At 40.3% G+C, this 16,348-nt stretch overlaps 1 protein-coding gene across 1 annotated transcript in view; it reads left to right on the top strand.

Moving 5' to 3' along the window:
• The window catches only part of NBAS (neuroblastoma amplified sequence), a 364,123-nt gene that overhangs the window by 145,137 nt on the left and 202,638 nt on the right, over nt 1–16,348 (top strand). Inside the window, exons 31-32 of the mRNA XM_019538135.1 lie at nt 2,598–2,710; nt 8,207–8,320. Coding sequence (XP_019393680.1) covers nt 2,598–2,710; nt 8,207–8,320 — 227 coding nt within the window. The remainder of the gene's footprint in view (nt 1–2,597; nt 2,711–8,206; nt 8,321–16,348) is intronic.

A 16,348-nucleotide genomic window follows, 5' to 3' on the forward strand; every position in this document is an offset into this window, starting at 1 on the left:
GGGGAGAGCAGGAAGGGAGGGGGTTACAGGTGGCTGCTCCCTGCTGCCATTGCGAATGTGGTTGCGGCCCTGGCCTGAAATGGTGGGGGCGGGGGTGGTATGGCCCAGGTCCTGGCCCCTACCTGAAGAGATGGGAGGGACGGGGGGAATGGCCCTGGCCCTGGCCCTGGCCCTAGCCCCGGCCCGAACCCGAAGCAGCAGGGGGGAGGCAGGAAGTGGGCCAGGCCCCAGCCCTGGCCCCGGCCCAATTTGGCGGCCGGGGGGGGACTGCCCAGACCCAGCCTGAAGCGGAAGCGGGGGGAGCAGCCCAGCCCTGGCCTGAAGCAGCAGAGGAGAGAGGAGGAATGGCTCCAGCCCTGGCCTGAGGCAGGGGGAAGGGACACAGGCCTCCCGCTCTGGAATTCCAGCATGTCAGAGTAGCCTCTGCGCTCGTGTATGGGTGTCATTAATGTCCAGCCTAAACTTATTCATGACCAGTTTATGCCTATTTTGTTTTTTGTGCTAACATGGTTCCTACCTGGTATTTACTCTCCTTGTATATTATAAAGAGAAATTATATCTCTTCTCTATTTTACTTGGTCAGACAAGCCAAGCTTTTATTTTTTAATCTCCAGACTCTGTTCTTGTGATCCTTCTAGTAGCTCAGTTTTCTCAGATTATGTTCCAGTTTGAATAAACGTTTCTTGAACTTTGCTGACATGTATGCAATCTCCAAGAAGAGGTTGTATCAGTGCCTTGTACAATAGCATTTATATCCCCCGTCTCCTGAAAATAGATTCCTTGATCTATTCTAATCACCTTCGTCTGTTTCGTTTTTCTTTGCCTCTTGTTAGTGCTTCTTAGTCATCCAGTGATTGATTAATGTGCCTACTTCTTTCTCCTTCTCTGGAACTTCCCATTAATGACTTCCCAGTTCATAGCAGAAATTCTCTTTTATCTGTAGCACTTGACATTTGTGCTATTGGATTTCATCCTGCTTTTGTTACTGAATTTCTTCGAGGTTATCCATTTCTTTCTCTCTGATATTCCTGTCCTCCTCTGTGGATTCCAGCTGTGCTTCTTAATTTTGTGTTATCAGCAGAATTTATTAGGGTCACGCCTGTGTTTTTTTTTGTGTATGTGTTAAGGTCATAAATGAGTATACTAAACAGAAATTGTCCTGATGCTGATCCTTGAATTTTACTGGTAACTTCCCCTGACTGATACTTTTTCATTCATTGCCCACAATCTTTTGGCCCAGGCATATTATAAATTAGCACCAGACTCTCCCTGCGTGCCCTTCCTCTGCCCAGTCTACTGGTCTGCTTTCTGCCTCTTCCTCTGTGATCCCTGCACAATATGCTGGTCTTCTTTCTGCTTCATACCCTATTGCTGTGATCTCTGCTCCCTTCCTGATCTGCCTGTGCCATTTGCAGCATGTGTGCCACAGGTTGGCCCACCTCTGCTTTGTCCAATTCCTTACCTGTCTTACAGTTCTACTAATCTCCATCTAACCTCAATCCCTAAAAGATTGGTCAGCATTGAAGAAAACCTGAGTTTCCAGGCATGAAGACAGCTAATTGCATTATTTTAACTTACTATTTCATTTCTCAGATTATATGAAAAATGCGGGGATGATTTTCAAATGCCAGATACACACATTTGTGTCCTGATAAACAGATTTCTTTAGTCATACCACTGTCAGTGTGCTCATTGTGTGATGAATGGCTTGTTTAAAAGATCAAAAAATGTAATGCCATTTCTCAAGTGTATTAGCATATTAGATGATAACAGTTCTATAATGATCAGTTGTAAACACAAATTGGTATTTGCAATTTTAAATCTATCATTTCACTTTAGGAGGATTTTTTTTTTTCCCTTTACAGAACATTGGGAGGTTGTTTACAATTTATTTTTTTCTCTTAACCTTTTTGGAAACTATATACCTGGAGTAGGCAAGCCCTGGCATGCATGCTAGAGTGTGGCACCAAAAGGCATTTTGCTTGGCACACATGCCTCGGGGTAGGGGCCGGGGCCGTGTTGCCACAACCAGGATTGGACTACTTGAGGATCCTTTGCTCTCTGTCCCTGGCGTGCCGACTTCTTATAAGTCGAGTTTATGGCTGTTTTTAGCACTCTGCCCAAAAAACAATGCCGACTCCTGCTATATACTACCTTTAATTGTCTACTGTGTATGCCAAAAATGAAATAACATTGGTAGTTTAATAAAATGTAACCCTAAATACAACACAGATTGTCTAAACAAATGCATGAGTTTTAAATGTCTCTTTGGCTAAACATGTTGAACTATTATAGTGTCCTTTCTAAATTTCTTATACTTCTGGTTACTTTGTTAAAGAACCTGATTAAGAAACCTATTATCATTCTGTACTTTTGGGTATCACAGACTTAATTTGTTAATATGGCAGTAGTGTGAAACTCCTAAAACACTTTTATAATTGATATTAATTAGTTTGATGTTTAAAAAGTACAATAAATTGTTGTTTCACAGTTTCCTAGCTTTCATAGAAGGTGATGTTGGTTTTTTTTAGTCATAGAAACAGTACTGTTGATTTCTTACCAAGGCTTATACAGTCCCCTTCCCTTTATTTACTTAGGTGCTGTTTACAGCTTATTGAAGATTGTCCTAGTGCTATTCAGGAGGAGCTGGATCTGATTCGTGCTTTTAGCTATCTTGAAGAGTTTGGTGTGACCATTTTGCCTTTGCAAGGTACTGCACATTTGTATTATGTACACAAAGGCTTGGTGAATGTGAAACACAGTTTCTTAGCTGAAAATCATTTAATTTATACTTTAATCCAGCAAAACATTTAGGCAGGTGCACGAGTTTAAGTACATAAGTAGTCCCACTGAAGTCAATAGTATGTGCTGAATGCATAAATTTAAGATCATGTCTAAGTACTTTGGCTCAGTCTTATGTTTTCAGTTTGGAAAAACACTTTGGGGACATTCTGTGAGGAAAACATGCTTATAAATGTAATTTGTATTCATGAATCTTTTTTTTTTTGTTTGTTTTTAATTTTTAAGATTTTTTTTAAGATAATCATAAGTATCCACATCTCTGATTTCGGAGGATGCTATATGGCTTAAAATGCTCTAAAATAAAATAAAACACAATATTTATGCATTTATTTGTTTTAAAACAGCCTGTGAGAGAGTGTTATTGTAATCTGCAGACATTTTCAGTTGAAAAGTGAAATGTCCTTTCTTTAGCAGATGGTTTTATTGTTTTATATATTCCTATAAGGCAATTTGATAGTCAACCTCAATGCATAGAGTAGGATTCTTTAGGACAACTACTTTGTACACTTGTGGTTGCCATTTTTACATTCATAGGTGTCAAGTACAAGTTGGCAACAGTGCCGCATGCACACCCTTGCTTGTGCCCCATCCAGATCACTCGAGCCCCCCACTCGTGAGAAACTAACCTTGAATTAGATAAAGCCTGGTACCGTGACAATGTAGACGTCAAAGAAAGATACCGGTGCCCAAAGTAACTAAAACGTAACAAATAGTGTGGTCTCAAATTAGCTGACCCAACTGAAACTGTGAAATCAGATTGATGTGCTGCACTCGCCCTCTTGTGTCCAAACAAGCCCAGTACCACACAAATGAAAACAAACCCCGCCGTCCTGACGGCTGGGCTGACAGGAGGGAAAAGCCTGTGTTGAAACCTGAGCAGCCGTTTGTAGTCTGATTGGTTGACACAGCGTAAAACCAGATAAGAAAAGTTTTATAAAGACTGTCCCCGTCCTTTGTTTTGGGAGACTGCCATTCCACCGTAACTCGAGCCGGACTTGATGTTACCCCCGGGGCTGATCACCCCAGTGTCTCCTACTGAACGATCCCCTCCAGCGTAATTCCCGGTGTTCTCTGGAGCATCTCGTTTCGATTCTTGTACCGTATCTTACGATGTGCACCCATTTGTAACCACCCGTTTGTAACTCAAGACACGTGCCTGCCCTCTCCGCTAGCCACCTCATCAAGGGGAGTGAGTAAATAAACTTTCTTTTGCTTAAAACCATTACGTTTCTGACCCTTCCTCCTCCTGTAAATCCAGATCAGTAACGTACCGGAGGACGCTGTATAGCCCCTCTCTCAGTGCGCGGGACAATAGGAAACTCCCCTTTTGTTTTTATCTATCCCAAAAAAATTTAAAACATGAAAAGAACACATTTGTTACACTAGAAAATATGGAAATCTTATAGCAGAAAGTTGAAAATCAGTGCAGTGGTTGCTAGATTCTAAGGTTGAATTTTATTTCCTTATTTTGTTCAGTTTATAAACTCTCTTTGACTGGCATCAAATCTCCTTTATGCTGGTTTCATTTACTAAATCACATGGGCTACTTGTAGATGTGAGAAGAAAAAAAAAAAGACTTCAACTTTAAAATCGGTGAAGCCAGCTCATACCCGAAAGAGGCAACATGTTAGTTGGACCCAGCTAACCCAATGTTTATATAGATCAGGTGCTTTAGCAGGGCTTTTATGTTGCTTTTACTAATGGCAGATTGAATCAACTTCACATAAAAGTGCCAAAAAACCCTGTTGAAGCATGTGATCTATATGGATGCTGCAGAGCCAGGTTGAACTAATGCACTGCTGCTTCCAGTAAAGCACGGGGTTTTTCCTTCACGTCTGTCAGTCCTCAGCATTTAACTATCCACATTTGAAACCAGTTTTAATATTACCTGTCAGTAATGGCAAATCAGATGCTCATTTGTGAAATCAAGCCTATCAATCTCATTGGAGCTGCTTTATATTTTTCTGCAAAATCTTACAAATAAGCAAGCCAATATAGTAAGGGATTGGAAATTCTTTATTTTTTTTTCATATAGCAATCAAAAATTCATCCAAAATACATATTGTCCCCAGTAGTTCAAATATTTAACAAATGTCATTAAAGTTCACAGCAGATATCTGACTTTAATGCTGAAGGGAGGAAAGAATTTATTATGAGATTGCCTATTGCAGCTTTCTGAGGCTCTTCGTGGGTATGAAAATTACCTTTAAACTTAAACTATTTTGTCTTAATTTTGTTGGCTTAGCTTTTCTTTCGACTTGTACCTTATTCTCTTTGTCTGCCCATTCCATTTTTTTCTTTAAACTGAAACTTTGTCCCTAGTTAATTGCAGAAATGTGTTCAAAGGCCACAGTGTGTGTGTTGTTGTTGTTATTATTTGGGGGTTTTTTAATAGTTGACATTATCTGTACTTCTGGAAATTCTCTTCCTCCTCAGCCAGTCTCAGATGTAATTTGCCCTTTCCATAGTTTGTATCAGATCTTCTTGAAGTATTGGCACCTCTCATAGGTTTCATCACTAAAGATTATTGTAATTTCTTAGTATTCTTCATTTTTAGGTTCTCTCCATGTTTCCAGTACTAGTTTCCTTACCTCTCTCTTTTTTTTTTTGTTCAATTTTTCTTCGTATCCCACATGCCCATTACTTACTTTCTTTCTCTCTTCTTAGTCTTACCCTGCAGTCTCTCTATTTCTATGTGCATTTGCTAATTATGCTGTTTTCTTCAGTCCTTGTCCTTTAATTGAGTGTTCTGTGACCTTGAACTAGTAAAACATAATTTTATTGACTCCTGAAAGGTCAAGTTTAGGAGAGGTAGACTTTAACAACAAAATAAGCCTTTGAGAGTTTGATAGATCTTTATTGTTGCAAGGTACCATATGTTGTATATTATATAGTATATATCAATTCTCTATTATATATTATGATGTAATTTATGTATTAAAACAGAGATATATAAGTTATATATGAAAAGGAATCTCTGTTGAGAGCATTCTTTAACAGAGATTCCTAATGAAATTCTATATTTACAGGTAAAATGTTCAGCTTCTATGCCTGTGTTCTTCATGTCTAAAATATCAAAGCTTCCTTGTTTAATATTCCTGTAAGAAAAATGAAACTGCTTGGTTCTGACTGAACAGTGTCTTTGCTTTTTTTCTTTTTTTTCTTTTTTTTTATGACAGTAGGGTTCAAAAAGTTTTCTCTCTCATTGTAGTGAGAAGTGTTTAAAAAACTCTACCTTATACCCCCAGGAGTTCAGGTTAAAATCTTAATTTTTAACCTGATGGAACATTAAAGAGCTGTTTATGGCATTTCCTTCTTAAAATGGAACTAGTGTACTTTTTGAAACTTACTTGCTGGGGATGGTTTTATGTATCTGATTTTTAATTAAATTATATTGCTAAGTACTGAAGTCAGTACAGTTATACCAGGGTGGAACTGGAGTGAATGATTGCCTGTTGAGGGTCATGAACCTGTCAGTTTTACATCTGGGTTCATCGCTAAATTCTGTTCAATTACACAACCAGCGCCCAAACTTTTGCCCCCCTGGACCACATGAATGTTACGGGGTCAGTTTACAGGCTAATCTGGGCCTTCAAATGTGTTGTGCAAAACCAGATTGTGCCTACAGCCCTGGCCCTGCATTCAGGACCATGTCATCTGGCCTGCAGGGCTTAGAAATTTGGTGATATGGGAGAGGTGGCAGTGCTCATTTCCACCACTCCTCGCTGCCAAATTTCTGAACCCAAAAGGAACCATATGAGCTAGAGGCTGGGCCATCACTGAATTATACCAGTGTAATAATGTGTTCAAAAGGGGTTAGTGATGGCCTTTTTTCCTCATTGAAAAGCACAGTAAAAGCCAGTATTGAAATTCCCCACGTTTTATATTTATGAAATCACAATGTTTGTGTGACCTGTACCATTACCTCTACTTAGAATGTGATACTCTGACAAATTTGACTGCTGCAGTCAATAGTTGTAAAGATTTTACTGTTGCCTATTGACGTGTTGTAAAACAATATATATATGTGATAAATGTGATGGTGTTTTTTGTCTTGAATATTTATACTTGACTCATATCAGGCTACTGTTTTGATTTCCTGAAGTTCGTAATAGAAATTGCACTGCATGGTTACTTCTAAGTTCTTGTTGAAATTAAATGTAGTTTAATATTGGCACACTATATTTTTGTTGCATGATTAAGATCTTATTAATTCAGTATTATGTAGGAAGACTTAAGGAGTGTGAAAGAAATGGCTTGTAGGCCAGATCCAGCCCATGGAGGCCTATCATCCAGCTTCCAGTGTTGTGCTTAGGTCCCAAGTTGACCCACCCACTGGACCAACACTATGTATAGGACCCCTGATGTGCACTGCACATGGTGCTTACCCTGGCTGGTCTAGGGCACATGCTGCAGATGGTGCCTACTTTGGCCACTCCAGGACACACAATATATTCAGCGCCCTCCCTGGCCAGCCCAGGGTGTGCAGTGGATAGAGGGTGGGAGGATCTGTAAGGCTAGATGAGTTTGACACCCCTGTTCTACATTCATCACAAATTGTCTAACAATATGAAACAGACTATTTTTGTCTGTTTGTTTTAGACTGTCAAGTTTGCTCAAAGCAAATTTGAAGTTCAACACTATTGAACAATTTAAAATGTAGCATTTTAAACCCATCATAGACTTATCAGTATTTAAAATACATAATGTAGGGAACTGTTATGCTTGGTAAAATATGCCTGCCAATTCATATAATTTGCAAGCTTTTCAGGACTGAGGGAGATGCTTTATGTGTCTGGAGATGACTCTGGATACTGTAATTGTTAAATTATAACAGTTTAAACATTTTATGTTTCTTTCCATCCGTAAGGTCTGCATGACACACACAGAGACGTGTTAGCAAATAAGTACTTAATTTTTTTATAAAGCTGTGAACCACTTTTCTAAATTCAGTATTGAAAATCTTGCAATATTTTTGTGGGTTTCACTTTTTATTTAGTGCTTCTTCTACTGTCTACTGGGTCATATTGTTTCTATAAAACAAAATTTCTTGTTCTCCCTACTGTGGATGAAAGCTTAAAAACCTCAATACCCGGAAGACATACAAAGAACTAACATTATTTATTAGAGGGAAAGGCTATGCTTTTAAAGCCAAACTTGTATTCTTTTGGTGTGGTTTCTGAGTTAAAACTGGTGGAAATTGGCAGTAGTGCAAAGTGAAATTTAGGTAGTTATGTACATTATCCCAATGTGAATATATACATGTGGTATTCTGTTTATGAAATGTGAGTGACTACATTGGTTCTTGATTTTTTTTTTTGATGTGGGAGGGGTGCAGAGTGTAGATTAATATTAAAGCTCACCCATTGTAATCTGCTTTTAATGCATATTTTTCTTTGAACAGTGCGTTTATGTTCTGATCGACTTACTATCATCAAGGACTGTCTTGCTCAGTTGCCAACAAACTACAAACAGTCTGCCAAGCTCCTGGGACTTGCAAATCTGCTAAGGGTTGCAGGTAAACTGTTGTAAATGTTAAACTGCAATGCCAGCATATATTTTTGCTATGCTGTAGGGCACTTGAGTTAATCATTAGGATATGTTCAAGGATGTCACTAAATGTCCTTTAGGAGAACAGGCTTCAAGGAAGACATATTTTACAGGATTAATCTTGTATTCAACTGTTGTGACCTTCCCTAATATATAAAATAAGAGCCTTGTCTAATTTGAGATTTGAGGAAAAGCTTATGTCAAAATTGGATTTACAAGTTAGAATATTTTATGACTTCACCTCAATTGTTTGTATTAATGTTTTAGTAAATCTCGTGTCCCTGTCAAATAAACTAGTTTGATTTAAAAACAGTCCTATTTAGGTAAGGGAAAAAAGTTGAGTGTACACACAAATCATGTTGGTTAGACAGAAGTTTGTCTGCAGTTGCTTATCACATATATTTATAGTCTGCAAATAATGAATTAGAGGGTGGAATTTTTTGTTGAAGCTCTGAATGCTTTATACGTTTGGTTATATAGTATCATTACTAATTTATGATAACTCCCTGTGTTTGCAGAAGAGACTAGAGCTGTTTTCTGTACAGCTTTCTACTGCTCATTAGCAACTGTTTTTAACGGTCTGATTGTGTTTACAGCTAATCATATTAACACCTAAATCATTCATTCACAGTTAATATAAAGGTAGATGATTATGTTACCTTGTATATATGACTTGACTGGTGAAGATTTTGTCTGAAATGATAGAGACTGTCCAGGGAAACTGGTTTTTCCTCCTGGCCACTATATATATAACGTCCCTAGTTCCTCTTCCTCTTGTTCAGACCAGATTGTTGATTTTTTTCCCCTTTGTATTGCTTGTGTTAAATTCTTGGTTAATATTTCTTTTAACACCTATGAAGATACCAGTGTGCGTTTAAGATGGGTTTTCCACTGACTTTTTGATCTGAGGACTGGTGTGTGCTGTCAGGTACTTTGCATAAAGACTTGTTAACCCCATTCACTGCTTTCAGTATCTTCTTGAAGAATTCCTCATAATGCAGTACCGTCTTTTGTCAGTTTGCTTAATAGAAGTACTTACTTCTGACATTATGATATAAAAATCTACACTCTTTTCCCATCTTGTCACTTCTTACATGCTCCACTAATTCCTTTTGTTGCACTTTTAAACATCCTCATTTTAAAATATTTTCAATACTTATGAGTGAATGGGGAGCAGTGGACGTACAGTGGGAAGGATTACGAGGTGTCGGGACAGGAGACATGGCGTTGCGAGTGACTGAAGGTCCTGCTGCCTGGAGATGCAGAGGAATGGGATAAGGGGGCTGCCTGAGATAATGTCATCTAGAGAAAGGGCTGATAGGAAATGCATCCTAACTTTTCTGTGTAATTAGGCTGCTTACGGACTGGGTGGGGGGAGGGAGGCAAATCTGGCGCAAAAAAACACAACCAATCCAGTGCTTTACTTTCAGCCTTAGTGCATGCCCAGAAGAGGCATTGCATTAATTTCACCTGTTTTGCTCAAAATCTGTATAGATTGTGCTCTCCAGCAGGGCTTTTTGGCACTTTTCTCTAAAAGCTGATTGAATCAAAAAGTCCTGCTGAAGTACATGATCAATCAGTTACTAGATAAAAGCACCAAAAAGCCCCACTGAAATGCCCTATAATATGGACTCTGGGGAGCTGCGTTGAACAAATGTGCTTCCTCTTCTGGTAAGGTGCTGTTTTGGGGTTTGTTTGTTTTTTTAATGTCTGTCAGTAGTCTTTATGCTCGTCGTGAAACACTGCATTTCAGTTAATGGAAAGGTCTCTGAACTGTGTTTGGAATAGTAGCGTGTGCGTTTGTGTGTGAATTCCCACAAATGACAGGCTGGAAAAAAATAAGGAATTAAATCCCTGTACTCCAGCAAATGAGGCAGCCCTTGGATATAATTTCTCCCTCCTCCATAGGTTGTAGCAACCAGGTAGATGGTGTGGCTTTTCTATTTTAGTCTCATCACTAACCTCTGTGATATTGCCTGTAAAGAAGAAAGGCCCAATGTTCAGAGAACCTCAGATAAAGTGTAAAGAACAACCCAGTAATGATTACGACTGACAACTTGTTTATATTACCACTATGTTGAACAAGCAAAAAATAACGCTACTTCCTGCTCCAAAGAACTTTTAATCTGCATATCAGATGAGAGATCAGCCACACATACATAGGTGAGAAGCATAAGCAGATAAATTGATCAACATGATGGGTGGAAGAGAGGGTTATGATGCTTATTTGAAAACGTAACATTTAAGCGATAATGGAACTACTTTGTGCATGAATAGTTGTCTAATGCTCTGCTGAAATAAAATAACTCTTTGACTTCAGAGAGAAAATCTCAAGTATTATAATTAATTAATTTGCACTCATTCTTCATGGGAAATGGGTTTTGGCCACATGTACTTTGAAAATACAAACCTTTTAAGGAATTCTGTGTGTGTTTCTGGTCATCATTCACAAAGTGATTTCCAAATGGTTATACTTGTGTTATCTTTTAGGTTGTAATGCTTGTCTATATTACAAGCTTTTTAATTGTAGAAGTTCTGCAAGCAGAGAACTACAGTCACAGGGAATCATCACAGCAGATCCCCGTCTGCATACTTTTTGGGTGCTCCCTGCAGCTTCTCTCCAGCAGCTGTGCCAGCAAGGAATGTGACACACCTAGAAAATGGTGTTTAAAGGTCTTGTAACTACTGGCAGAAAGTGTGAGCACAAGTTTTCATGCCTTCTGGCAGGTTCCCCCCATGTTAGTCCTTTAGTAGAAAGAAGGAGCTTTCTTGACAGAGGCATAGCATGGAAAAATGTGCTTGGGGCAGTCATCCTCTCCTCCTCCTCCCTTCTTGCTTGTACGACACAGGAACCAGCAGCAAGTACAGAGCCAGGCATGGTCAAGGAGTGCAAGGTATTCTGGGAAATGTTCTCTGGAGTGACAGTGGACTTTGTTGTTGCCAGTGAGAAACTTTCACCACAGTTTTTTTCTGCCAAAGCCCACGTCTTAAAAGGCAAAACAGTTTTCTGATTTTCTGCAGCAAAAAATGGGGTCAGTTCTCCCCCCAGCAGCTGTGACTTCTACTGCTACTCTAGAAAACTACAATTCCCAGAATGCTGTGCACTCTGACAGCCATTGCCTATGCCAGCTGCTTCCTGTAGTTGGAAAGTGCAGGCAGAGCCAGGCAGGCAGCAGCAAGGCAGGAAATTGCCCTGGGGTGAAGTGCTCCCCTGCCCTTCCTCTCATTCCATCCTTCTGGTGCCACTCCCCTTAGGCAGCACCCAGGGCATGTGCCCTGCTTGCCCACCCATGTTATGCTGCTGTTTCTCTAACTTACGGGACCTATGAGTGAGGTTTTTGTCTCATTGTTTTCCTGGTAATTAGACGTGCAAACTAATATTGTACAATATGCTAAGTTTTCTCTACTACATGACATGGGAAATATTTTCAGTCAAATAACTTGTTTTAAATGTGTCCTTTATTAAGCTTACATAGCTAGATATTACTTTGACTTTAATTGAACTTGTGCTTTAATTGAACTAATTAAAGGTTGCGGGATGGGGCTCTATATTTCTCGTCTTAATAACACTGAAGACATTTTTGCACTAAATCCTTAAATGATGAAGATGGTTTTTAATATAATCATATTTGCTTTTAAAAAGGCTAAATTTTGCTTTTAGTGAGGACCTCAAACCAGTTTAAAGTAAGAGCTGATTTTTATGGCCAAGTTAATAAAACCTTGAAAAACAGCCATTTAAATGGAAATGCTGACACAGCCATAGTCATAGTGTATAAATGAAGACTCGCATAAAATTTAATCATCAGTATAAAATATATATGTATCAATGAGATTGTAAAAGCAAGGCATTTATAAAAGGCATTTGTGTGTCTATTGACTCTTAATTAGTATTTTATTAGGTTGCACCCTAACATTAATATGATGAATACTTATATAGATCTTTGTACCCAAAAGGATGTTAACAAATGTTAATTGTAGTCAGTCTGTGCATTGTACCTCAAGAGTAGCCCATATGTTGCTATTATTTTTAGAGACAAAAATTGTAGGTTTTGAATTTTAGTATGATTTTCAGCATGAAATAAAATGCACTAGATTGCTAGGTTAATCGGGTTTGTCCTACATGGTTCATTAATGGATTAAGTAGCTGTAACGTACCCTGACCCCAGATTATGTCTTTGAGACATGGTCAGGGTGCACTTGCACGTACAAGGGTGCCCTTCAGCCCCAAACTCCTCTCTGCTGTCTTCAACAGCCTGAAAGATGAGATGGAGTACACCCTCAGCAACTTTGCAAATGACACAAATCTGGGAGGGGTAGGGCTTAGATTCAGAGGGACTTAAACAAATTGGAGGATTGGACCAAAAGAAATCTCAAGAGGTTCAATAAAGAGAAATGCAATTTTCTACACTTAGGATGGAACAATCCCACATACTGGTAAAGGCTGGGGACTGACTGGCTAAGTAGTAGCTCTGCAGAAAAGGACCTGAGAGTTACTGTGGACAATAAATGACATACTGGGCTAGAGTAGTAGGAGCATTGCCAGCAGATGGAGGGAAGATATTTTCTGTCTCTCTTTGGCACTTGTGAAGCCATATCTGGAATACTGTTTCCAGTTTTGAACCCCTCACCACAGAATGGATGTGGACAAATTGAAGAGAGTCCAGTGGAGGTCACTGAAATTGTTAGGGCACTGGGGACCATGACTTTTGCGGAGAGGCTTAGTTAGTTGGGATGAGAGAAGACTGTGGGGGTGGGATTTAATATCAGTCTTCAACTACCTGTAGGGTGGTTCCTAAGAGATTGGAGCTAGACTGTTCCCAGTGTTGGCAGATGACAGCAAGGAGCAATGGTCTCATTTTGCAGCAAGGGAAGTTTAGGTTAGATATTAAGAAGAACTTTCTCACTAGGAGGATAGTTTCATAGTGCCTAGGGTCGGAAGGGACCTAAACAGATCATCAGGTCTGGCCCCCTGTCCTGGGCAGGAACGAGCACGGGGCCATAACACCCCTGCCAAATAGCTGTCTAGCCTCCTCCTGAAGATCCCCAAGGCAGGAGAGATCACCACCTCACTTGGGAGCCAAAGCCTGGCAGCCCTAACTGTAAAGTAATGTCTCCTGATGTCCAGCCTGAACCTTCTCTCCTAACAATCTATGGCCGTTATTCCTAGTAACTCTGGGTGGTGCCAAGGGGAACAGAGCCTCCCCCAATTCCTGCTGGTGAGTGGAAACAGTCACCAGAAACTCTCTCAGCCTTCTCTTGTGGAGGCTGAATAGATTCAGGTCCGTTATCCTCTCTTCGTAGGGCCTGCCCTGCTGCCCCTTGACCATACGAGTGGCCCTCCTCTGGACCCTCTCAATGCTAGCCACATCCCTCTTGAAGTGCAGTGCCCAGGAGTGGACGCAGTACTCCAACTGTGACCTGACCAACACCACGTAGAGGGGAAGGATCACCTCCCTGGACCTGCACGACAAGGTGCAGCCAGCCTTACTGACCACTTCCTCGCATTGGCGACTTGCATTCATCCTGGAGTCATCAATGACTCCAAGATCCTTTTCTGCCACCGCTTTGACAAGAAGGGTGTTCCCCAGCCTAGAGGTGTGTTGCTGGTTCCTTTTCCCTAGATCCAGCACCTTGCTCTTGTCTGTATTGAATTCCATCCTATTCTCATCCACCCACTTCTGTAACCTGTCTAGATCTAGCTGGATTCTGTCCCTCCCCTCCAGCGTGCCCACCTCACCCCAAATCTTGGAGTTGTCAGCGAATTTGGACAGGGTAATTTCCACCCCCACATCCAGATTGGTGATAAACATATTGAACAGTACAGCCCCCAGGACAGAGCCTTGGGGGACTCCACTACCCACATCCCTCCAGGTTGAAAACAAACCATCCGCCACTGCTCTCTGTACAACCATGTAGTATAGCATTGAAACAGGTTACTCAGAGAGGTTTTGGGCTCTCCATCCTTGAAGGTTTTGAAGACCCAGGTAGCCAAAGCGGGTTGGATTAGATGACTTCCCGAGGTCCCTTCCAACCCTAATTTTCTTTGATTTTATGATTCTAAGTGTTTTGGCCTTTTATTTTCTTGCTACTTTCTTGTACTCATATATGAAATTGTAGTTCTGAGACAGCTTTGTCTAGTGAAAGATATTTCAAATATCTAAGGGGATAAACTTACCTCTTAGAAAATGGGTTCTGGTTATACACTATGGAGCTTTCACTCCTTTACTTGAATTTGTCCAATATTCTTGTTCAACTGGTAAAAACACGTTATGAGATTACTCTTACTTTCCATGATTTCACAGACAACTGAGGGAGATACAGGGCTTGTATACATGTGCTGTTAATGCAGCTGAATGAACTCTGGTACTGTTCAAGCCTAAGTTTATTGTTCCTGGGCACTACATTTTTATGTGTCTGGGCCCACAGCACATTGAGCTCTGGCTTCTCTGACCTGGCTCAACATGCTGCGGAGGGGCTGGCTCGGGCACAAAGGTGCTTCAGTGTGGGGCTAGCCAGCATGCAGCCCCCTTCACTGAAGCACCTTTGTGCCCCAGCCAGCCTTGTCACCATGTACATGTGCATTGCAGCAAAGAAAATAATGCAGCAGTAGAATAGTACTCGTGTCTGGCAGTACTCTCCTGTGATGAAGTTAATTAGTTTACTCTGCTTTAATAACACCATATGTGTAGACAGTGATATTTTACTGTGGCACTTAGTTAGCTCCACTGTAAATGTTTTGTGTAGACGCACCTACAGTGAGTTTTTTTTACAGCAAATCAACAAATCAGTAGCCTATTTGGGAGCTGGAAACCCAGGAGATCCTGGTTCCCAGTACCCTTATATATATTCAGCTTGGATGTAAGTGTTGTTTAACATTAAAAAAGATACAGAATTAGTATATAGAAAAATAAGCTTGTTATGATGACATTCATCTTACTGGTGGTCTTTTTTTTTTTTCCCCTTCTCATCTTGGATATCTCTAGTCAGTAGTGCAAGGGACAGGGATTGAGGATCTAGACTTTGAAAGCTCCTTCACTTTTATATGATTTAAATCCCAGGTCACAAGCCGTGAAGCTGTGGCAGTAAGTTTTCAGGTCTAATTAGAAAAATGAAAAGACGCTGGAAATCTGCAGGTTGTAACGTATTAAGTGACTACACTGAGTCAGTGCAGACCACGTTGCGGGGTGGAGGGAAGGTTTTAGCTGTGCATTGCAGGGGATTTGCTAGTTGTATTGGAGTTGACAGTTACCCTTTGGTATAACAGTGTGCATCAAGATAATGGAAGTTTAAATGAGAAGAGTGGAGGTAGAATACAGACAAGAGTGCCAGAGTGCAAGGAGAATGATGCTGATCTTTCTGTACTTGCACTCTTATAAAACATGCAGAAATATATCCTACTGCTCCAAAATAAATTAGCAAAAAGGAAAAAAAAAATGCTTCACCATATGATCACTCAGGCTCAATTAAGAAAAAAACAATTCCCAGCTCCAAGTGGGCCCCCACTGATTTTAAGCAGAAATAAATTGCAGTTGATTATTGGCCTAGCTGAAATCTGAATAACAAAAATCCGATTACTGCACTTTTATTGCTTCTCTTGTGTGCCTGCTGCTGAGAGACAAATCTCTATGTAGGTACAATACATTAGAAAGCTGTCAGGCATGTGGGGTGGCCACAGGGTGGCGGGTGGAAGAAATAGGAACATTTCCCTTTATAAGTCACCAATTCAAATTAGCCAAGTGTGGAAATGACCAAAAGTTGTTTTTGATTTAATTGCAGTTCATTTGCTTTGATGAAAGGAGAGGAAGGAACCTGTAGTCCAGCTTCCTTGGGCAGAAAGTTCATGTCTCACAAGTCATGATTGTGACTAATTGGCAATACTATTAACAGGCCAAAGAATGAATACAGAGGCCAAGGTATCCTCCCACTCTCAAAGATGGTTCATTCATATCGGAACTAGAGGCATTTAGTTGAGCTCTTTAAATGGAGCAGTCAAGTC

Source organism: Crocodylus porosus, unplaced genomic scaffold (genome assembly GCF_001723895.1).
Source record: "Crocodylus porosus isolate Cpor-Errol unplaced genomic scaffold, CroPor_comp1, whole genome shotgun sequence".
NCBI classification, from domain to species: domain Eukaryota; kingdom Metazoa; phylum Chordata; order Crocodylia; family Crocodylidae; genus Crocodylus; species Crocodylus porosus.